General features: G+C 33.4%; 1 protein-coding gene across 4 annotated transcripts; it reads left to right on the top strand.

The window, feature by feature from the left end:
• Positions 1–1,812: 1,812 nt before the first annotated feature.
• On the top strand, positions 1,813–5,876 carry LOC115998351 (pentatricopeptide repeat-containing protein At2g33680-like). Of its 4 annotated transcripts, XM_031237905.1 has the most exons (4): positions 1,813–2,127; positions 2,657–2,840; positions 2,930–5,044; positions 5,256–5,876. In XM_031237905.1, the coding sequence occupies exons 3-4, from the start codon at positions 3,043–3,045 to the stop codon at positions 5,375–5,377; spliced, it is 2,124 nt and encodes a 707-aa protein (XP_031093765.1). In that variant the 5' UTR covers positions 1,813–2,127; positions 2,657–2,840; positions 2,930–3,042; the 3' UTR covers positions 5,378–5,876. The 4 variants fall into 4 exon arrangements, with proteins under 4 accessions (XP_031093765.1, XP_031093763.1, XP_031093764.1 ...); XM_031237903.1 differs by having other exon boundaries at positions 2,657–5,044; XM_031237904.1 differs by having other exon boundaries at positions 2,654–5,044.
• The last annotated feature ends 3,603 nt before the right edge of the window (positions 5,877–9,479 follow it).

The following is a 9,479-nucleotide window of genomic DNA, read 5'->3' as shown; positions in this document are numbered from 1 at the left end:
TTCATAAATTAAACCAAAATTAAAGAGTAAAAATAAGAAAATAAAACTGATATATGATCATAATATGAATCAATCGTTACTTCTCGCTGCAGGTGTTCAATGTGAGCAATCATCTGATCTGTTGTTTGAGAAGATCCTCTCCCATTTTTCCTTGCGCACTAGTGGACCCTAGAGACCAGTGAGGTGTAGTGCATGCATATATATACACAAAGCTGATGGGTCTGAATCAACCCATATATATATGCAACCAGATTTTATTAGTCGGCAAGTTCGATCTAATGCTGCAAACACCATTAAGCACGTGATACGCACGGACATATTTAACTTTACAAGAGAATTTGTATAATTATCATTATATTTTATTTATATTATTTGAGATATTTGTAATCAATTGAATCTCCACAAATTAAACATGTAATAATATGATTTTGTCCTGGCTCTTGCATTTAGTGATACCTGTAGTCTCACTCAAAGTGTCTTATGGCTTGACACCGCTAATGAAGTCTGTGATAACTTAAAAGAACGATTTTATGAAGGGGACGCTTTTCGTATTGCGAATCTTCTTGAGGAAATTTAATTTATAGTATAAAACAAGAGGAATTTCCTATAATTGTATATTTTACTAAATTTAAACTATTGCGCGATGAACTCTTGCTTTTAAAACCATAGCCAGAAATCATTTTCCGGGCTTTTGGTGTTTGCCGGTGCTTGAAAATGCAGTCAACGGAAAATAATTTTCGTTGACCAAGAAAAATGAGGTCATTTTTCTTGAAAATGACTTCCGAAATTTTTTTCCAGAAGTCATTTTCCGGACTTTGCTTCAACAATTTTTTTTTACCAAAATAGCCACATATGTTACTTTTTTAAAAAAATATTATTATTTTATATATTATTATTTTATATTTTAAAAAATAACTAAAATGTAAAATTATACAATTTAATTCATTTTCCAGAAAATGAACCAAACACACAAAAACAATTTTCCAGAATGCAACCAAACACCGAAAATGAAACTTTTTTCCGAAAAATGACTCATTTTCTATAAAATATTTTCCAGAAGTCATTTCCTGCTTTCCAAACACACTCTAAGATGTAATTATGGGTACTTAAATAGAACCAAGGATTTTTCAACAAAATAATAATAATAATAATAATAATAATAATAATAATAATCAAGGAAGGTCATAAAATGAAACAAGTAAACACTTTTGTAAGAGGCTTAAATGAAAGCTATATATGCAGGTGTTAAATCTCAAATTACGATGTCTTACCGTTGGTAAGGTTTGTTCTTTGGTTCAAAGGGTCAAATTTTCCATGGAGGTCTAGGAGCTTTAAATTTGGTAAGTGGTGATGGTCAGAGTCTCATAGTGCTTTTTTTGTTAGGAGTATCAATGCCGGTATTAATACCATGAAATACTAATAACCTGATAGCTAAACTTTCTTTGTGATTAGCAGTGTGGTTAGAGTTTAGAAGACATATTGATATACAACAACCATCCACAATGATAGTCAGTAGTTATATAAGATCACAAATCACAAGTCCTCTCCATGCTCACACTACATTTCTCGTATACCATCTAGATGAGCAAAGTGAGAAAAAATTAGACAAAATTACTTTGGTAAATTTTACAATACAATTCTTATTATTGCATATTATGTTACTATGTGATAAATTAAGTCTCAATGCAGCCTGCCAATTTTATTTTTTACTGAGTATATTTTTAAAACAAGAAACATTTTACTCAAATCTTTCTCTTTTTTCCGGCTTTCCCTAATTTCTTTTTTTGAAGATGGCTTTCCCTAATTTCTAAACCCCTAAACCCCTAAACTTTCTTTCCCTATTTCTGCCTTTAGATGTTCAGCGCTCAACAATTCACGCACAACCTCTTCGTCGTCGATTCCTCAGTCCTCTCTGTCTGTCGTCAATGCCGTCTGGGCAGAGCCGGCGACCCACAGCCTCCACGCCTTCAGCTTCTCGCCAATCTCCGACCTCCGTGCTCGACGCGACGACGCTCTCTGTCCGTCCGTGCACATCCTCCACTCCCTCCAGCGACCACTGCGAGTCTCCGACCAGCGTAGCAGAGCCAGGGTTCTTCAATTTTAACGACAGCCAGAGGTCCATTGAAGGTAATTACTAAATCTTGTCTCTTTTTCTTTTTTTTTTTGGCTTTACTTGTATAAAGAAACCATCTTTCTGTAGTTCAGTAATGTTAAATTCCAATTGTTACTTGAGATAAACAAGTAATCTGTATGAAATGTCGATGGAATTAGAGGCGCAGTTACTTCCCTTTGGGAAGAGGCAAGTAATTGAAACCTTAGAGGGAAGAAGGGTCAATGCCATGAGCTAATTTGTTGAAGATGTTATTTGGGTGATGCACTGGTGCTCAGGATGTAGAAATTTTCTACTTCCCTTTTCTGTTTGCACTCATGGTTTTCGTAAAAAGTATCTTGCTTAATTTGAAGACTGTATATTTACTGGTTCTGCTGTGTAGTGAGTTTCATAGGTAAATTCTTTTTGATTTTGAGGATTTCAGCTTGCCACATTGGCTGTCCCTGCCCAATCCCGAGGGCCTAAGGCCGGGCGGGCAGGCTGGCCTCCCTTAGGCCTGTATTATTGACAACTCTAATTCTAGTTTATTTGAACAAAACATAGCAGAGCCGCTGATGAGAATGAGATGACGAGTTGGCTGTTTGCCTCTTGCCTCCTTCCCCTTGGTTCGCTGTTTGCTTAATCGACCGGAGGCGCGGAGTTCTTGACCAGTGATGAAGGCCTCTCTGGCAGATGGCTCAGTAGAGACTAGAGATTGGCAGTTGCTTTCTTCAGGTCAATGGTTCTGGAGGTTGGGTTTACTCCAAACCATTATACATATTTGGGAGCGTTATCTGCTTGTATTTCAAAATTAAAGATTGATACTAATTTTTATTGAAGATTCAATCCGCCTTCACGCATCAAGCAACTTGGGGAAAAAATACCAATAATTTCATAGCTCACAGTCACAACTAACACTTCGTCTGGTGTCTACATATGCCTGCTTTCGCCAGATGTCTTTATCTCAGATTATTCGGTCATGCACAAACAATAAGTCTATTCTTAGTGGAAAAGCAGCCCATGCACAACTCATCAAATATGGGTCCAAACCGGATGTATATACAAACAATCACTTACTCTCCATGTACTTAACATTCCATGAAATTGAATGTGCTCAGAAACTCTTCGATGAAATGCCCAAACGGAATGTAATCACCTGGACAACGTTAATTTCCTCTTATTCTCATATGGGTCTATCTGAAAAAGCTTTAGAGAGCTTCAGGTCAATGGTTCTGGAGGATGGGTTTACTCCAAATCATTATACATATGTGGGAGCGTTATCTGCTTGTACTTGCTTAGGGGCTGCAAGAACTGGGAAAGAGATACATGGGAGGATATTCAGAGCTGAGGAGGCATTAAATAGCTTTGTCAGCAACTGTTTGGTTAACTTTTATGGGAAATGTGGGTTGTTGAAGTCAGCTCAGCTTGTGTTTGATGCTATGTTGGAGCCAAATACAGTTACTTGGGCCTCGCTTATTTCATGTCATTGTCAGTGTGGGGAGTATGATGAGGGGCTCAGGATTTTCTTGAGGTCTTTGAGAGCTGGAGTGTTGGTTAATGAATTCTTATGTGGGATCGCGCTGGGTGCTTGTGCTTCAGAGGAGCGTCTGGGACTTGGAATGGGAATTCATTGTCTAATTGTGAAATGTGGTGTCAAAATGGATCAGTACGTGGTCACTGGGTTGGTTAACTTTTATGTAAAGTGTGGTCAACTTGGCTTGGCATATAACACTTTTAACATGGCAGGTGCTCCAGAGTTGCATGCTTGGACTGCCTTGATTGGAGGTTGTGTGCAGCAAGGGAAGGGGAGAGAGGCTGTTAATCTTTTCTGCAAGTTGCTTTCTTCAGGCTTGAAACCAAGTGAAAGAACATATGCATCTGTCCTAGGAGCTTTTACTGATACAAAGGAATTTCAAGTTGGAATGCAGCTCCACTCTTCTATCATAAAACTGGGATTCAATTCGTTTACCTTTGTTTGCAACGCACTAGTGGACTTTTACTCAAAGAGCAATCTACTTGATGAATCATTTAAAATTTTTCAAGAAATGACTGAATATGACATTGTTACTTGGAATGCACTAATAGCTGGATATATAAGGTCCAGTCATTATGAACAAGCTATCAAACTTCTCCAAGAGATGTTGTTTGAGGGGCTCGAACCTAATCTTCACACATACTCTTGCATTTTGAGCATCTGTGGGGATTTGCCAGCTATTGAATGGGGCAAGCAAGTTCATTGCCGCATTATGAAGCCTGGTTTTGATTCCAATGTGGTTGTTGGAAGTACCCTAATTGATATGTATGCTAAATGTGGACGTTTGGGCGATGCACGAAAAGTTTTTGATATCCTACCTTGTAAGAACTTGGTTTCTTGGAATACTATGCTTGTAGGTTACGCACAACATGGATTTGTGAAAGAAGCTTTGGAGATTTACAGTATGATGCAAGACAATGGAGTTAAACCTAATGATATAACATTCGTTGGAGTATTATCTGCCTGTGGACATGGAGGACTTTTAGAGGAGGGATTAAACCACTTCGATAGCATGAAAAATAACTATGGGATCACTCCAAGAACAAATCACTTAGCTTGTATGGTCAATCTATTTGCTCGTAAAGGGCAGACTAAAAAAGCTTACGACTTTATCAGGAACTTTCCCGAAAAACCAGATAAGGTGGTTTGGCGTTGTCTTTTGTCAGGCTGCAATATAAATAAAGATTTTGTTCTGGGAAAATATGCCGCAGAGGAGATTTTAAATATTGATCCGAATGATACATCAGCTCATGTTACATTGTCTAATATTTATGCTAGGTTGAATATGTGGGATGAAGCAGCCCGGATAAGGAAAATGATGAAACAGAAAGAGCTGAAGAAGGAAACAGGATGTAGTTGGACAGAATTGCAGAACAAGATGTATTGTTTTTCTTCAAGCTACAATACGCTTCTTGGTGAAGGTAGCATGAAAAAACTTTTGATTGGACTGACTGCCCAATTATTAGATGCAGGATATGTGCCTGACACAAAATTATCATTTTATTATGGGGACTAATTAGGACTGTCTATCAGTCATTTAAGTCGTTTTGTCAAGTTTGATTCACGCATTTCCACAACAGGAGGCAGTAAATTGGCAGTTGTGTGATAGTTGTTGCCGTTGTTGTCTCACAGTTAATATGTGGAATTCGGTGGACATGAAGGAAGTTGTGATCGACGACACTTTGGCCTCAGAAATATATTTTGATGAGACATACAGGGTGGGCTGGCCTAATCTGCTTAGCTATCCGACCTGACTTGCTGAGCTATTCTGAATGGCCAATTTTGGATGCCACAGATTGTAGACGCCCGAAAGCAATTCAAGGAAGATGAGCTCGGTTGACTTTTCCGAGGAGGTTATCCTGGGTGGCGGAGTGAAGATCATAGTAAGAGAACTAACTCCCTGAGCTGAAAGGTTCTGTTGGGCTGATATTTTTTATCTGACTTGATCTCACCTCCATCATTGCCTTTTCTTACTGTTGTTCAAAATCCATCTGCATATAGGGTGGTTTAATATGGTTGATTTCATCTACAGTATGAAGCTTGTGTTATAGCTCAGATTACATTCCATTTGGGAAATTGAAGTACCAAACTTCATTAGGGTTAACATTGCCTTCTTATCTTGTCAAGATGTAAATTGTGTATTTTGAACTTGGGTTCACCTTGCAAGATGGATCCGGGTTCACATAATAATTTGTCTAGCAGATAACGTCATGTTTCAATAATATGAGTGCCTCCTTCAAACATTTGCTCTAACAATTTTTGTCAATATATTTAAACACCACTTCCCACTACATTTAAACATTTAGGAGGCGTTTGGTTCAAGTTATATAAGATAACTAAGGTTATATTTGTTTGGGAATATAAGATTTTCATGTTTTGTTCAAGTTATGTAATTTTCTCAGGGAATGTAACATAACCTCCCCATGAAGTTTTTAAGTATTGGAAGGGAATGTGAGGATACATACCTATCTTATTACTAATATTGGGCTTTTGACATTTTAATCAATTTATCTTATTTTCGTTGTCTTATTTACATACTTCAGTTTTAAACTAAACATAGGAATCTAACATTCTCTAAGGTAATCTAACATTCCGTGAACCAAACGCCCCCTTAGTGTTTTTAATTAGCACTTTAAAGTGCTAATATTACATTAGTCCGTTAGTGTACAAAATACCAATATGTTTAATTATAAATTAATTTTATAATTAGCATTTCAAGACTTTTCACAAATAAGTTAACTTTGAGAATTAATTTCTCATTCACCTATTACCCTGAGCGTACATTTTTGACCTGACCTAAATCGGAAGTGAATTCCACGTACATTTGTACCACAAACTAGCCACTAAAAAATTACTATTTTTACTAAAAATTCCAACAAGATATACTAGTTTTATGTCGATATATATATAATTTTAAGGTAGTAAAACTTTCTTAATTTTACATATATTTATTCACAATGGCCTGAATCAATTTAGTGGAACCAGATTTCAGTCGGCAAGCACCAATTAGGACTGTCAAAGCGGGCCGGCCCGCCCCACCGCGGGCCTAAATTTTGGCGGACTTTTGCGAGCCAGCCCGCAGGCTAGGATTACTATAACCCTAGCCCGCCCCACGCGGGTTGGCGGGCCCCGCGGGCTTTTAAAAAAATAAATAAAAATTAAAAATTAAATATATAATATATGTTATAATATAGTGTGTGTGTGTATATATATATATATATATATATATATATATATATATATATATATATATCTACTATACTAATAAGAGCCAAAGAGAGTTAAGCCTAAAATGGGTAGAAAAAATGGCGGTCAAATTATTTAATCAAATGGATGGTTCAGATGAATTATTTAATCAAATAGATGGTTAAGATAATTCAGATTAATATTATTAATAGAGATTACCTAATTTAACCTTACTTTTATGATTATCCGTTAACTTTTCCGTTAAATATTCTCTTCTCCGTTAATATTCCGTTAACTTTTAACTTACCCATTAATTTCTATAAGAAAGATCTTAGGTTCGAACCTCATCTCAATCAAATTTGACATAATTAAGTTTCTCACTCTATTTACTCTTATTAAATTAAATAAATTAATAGCTACAACAAAAAATGATACATATGTATTTCTTTAATTTAGAATTATGTGTCTATAATACCTTTATTTGAAAAAATTATTCATTATCAAAAAATTAAATTAAATAAGAGAAATAATTTCATTAGTTATATTGTCTTTATTTTCTCTCATGCAAAGATTCTTTACATTCAAATTTATCAATTGATATTCATTACATTATCCATTATCTTATTTTTACAATATCTTGTAATTAAATATCAAAGTTATAGTACAAAATAATGTTATATATTTATTTACCAAGTATTTTATTAATACTATGAAAATTTTAAAAAAAAATAATTTGAAGCTAATTATATTAACTACTTGGGGATTGGTTGACAAAGAAAGTACTCAAATAATCCAACAAATTGAAGCGGAATCGCTCTATTTTACTCTTATTGAATTAAAAATAAATTAGTAGTTACACCAAAAAATGATACATATGTATTTCTTTAATACCATGAAAAAATAAAAAAGAATAGTTTGAAACCAATCATATTAACTACTTGGGGGATTCGTTGACAACGAAAGTACTCAAATAACCCATTACCCAGCAAATTAAAGCGAGAAACTACCTTTTAATATCTTTGGAATATATAATATTTTAAAATTTCAAATTTTAATTAATTTATTTAATCTTTTTTCTTAAACTAGGGATTTCTTTATCCACAATAACTCATTCAACAATAATGGCTGAACCAAATGAACCCCAAGCAGAACACCTAAAGGAAAGTCTATAGCTCCTATATCATAATCTCATTGCATGACGTTGTCATCTATACAACCAACAATAACCGAATTGCAAATAACACACTACCAACAAAAAGGAAGAGAACAAATAGTAAAGTCCAGTGGTGGATCCAGAAATTTTAGTCAGTGGGGGCGAAAATTTTTCTTAAACCGTAAAACATTTAGGAAATATAGTCATAGATTTGTTGTATATAAGCGAAGAATAAAACACATCAAAATTTTATAAAAATACTCATAACAAAATATGAAAAATAATTAATTTGATAAAATAATTCAAATAGAAAACACATTATAAATTGAATCACTTAAAAGAAATATAGTCATAAATATTGTTGGATATAGACAAAAAATAAAACACACTAAAACTTTATAAAAGACAAAAAATAAAACACACTAAAACTTTATAAAAATATTAATAACAATATATGAAACATAATTAATTTGATAAAATAATTCAAATAAAAAATACATTATAAATTACACATCTCTATGATAATTCAAATAGAAAACACATTATAAATTGAATCACTTAAAAGGAATATAGTCATAAATATTGTTGGATATAGACAAAAAATAAAACACACTAAAACTTTATAAAAATATTAATAACAATATATGAAACATAATTAATTTGATAATATAATTCAAATAAAAAATACATTATAAATTACACATAAAAGGAATATAGTCATAAATATTGTTGGATATAGACAAAATAAAAGGAATATAGTCATAAATATTGTTGGATATAGACAAAAAATAAAGAATATAGTCATAAATATTGTTGGATATAGACAAAAAATAAAACACACTAAAACTTTATAAAAATATTAATAACAATATATGAAACATAATTAATTTAATAATATAATTCAAATAAAAAATACATTATAAATTACCATCTTATTATTGTATACATAAAGGGAAAAAGGTTGAAGGGCTCCAATTATAATCACGCCTACTGCTCAGCAGAGGCAAACCCTCGCTCTCTGCTTAGTAAAGGCGCACACCAACCATCTCAACTAACTAACCAATTGTTTATTTATCTCATTTTTCATATACTTATATCTAAAAATGTATTATACATACATATATATATATATATATATATATATATATATATACAAGAGCTATATAGGGGGTGGGGTGGGGTGAGTGAGGGCAGCTGCCCCCACTGCTCCCATGCTGGATCCGCCTCTAAGTAAAGATGAAGACAATAACAATGTTACTCAAAAGAGAATTAAGAACACTTAGAAAAATTAAAATGAAAAGTAGTAGTATTTATTTAAACTATCATTTTTAGACCAAATATTTAGAATATCGATTTTACAAGGTTGCAAACATTTATTTTAGTAATAATTATAATGAATTTTCTATATTATCTTGGATTCATATACTTTGAGTTAGATATTTAAATAAAAAATTTTGATATTCAATTACCCATGTATAAATTTCTCCTATATAATCTTGCATTGATATACTTTCAAA

Source organism: Ipomoea triloba, chromosome 12, assembly GCF_003576645.1.
Source record: "Ipomoea triloba cultivar NCNSP0323 chromosome 12, ASM357664v1".
NCBI classification, from domain to species: Eukaryota; Viridiplantae; Streptophyta; class Magnoliopsida; order Solanales; family Convolvulaceae; genus Ipomoea; species Ipomoea triloba.
The sequence above is the reverse complement of the archived record's forward strand: the minus strand, read 5'-3'. Positions and strand labels throughout refer to the sequence as shown.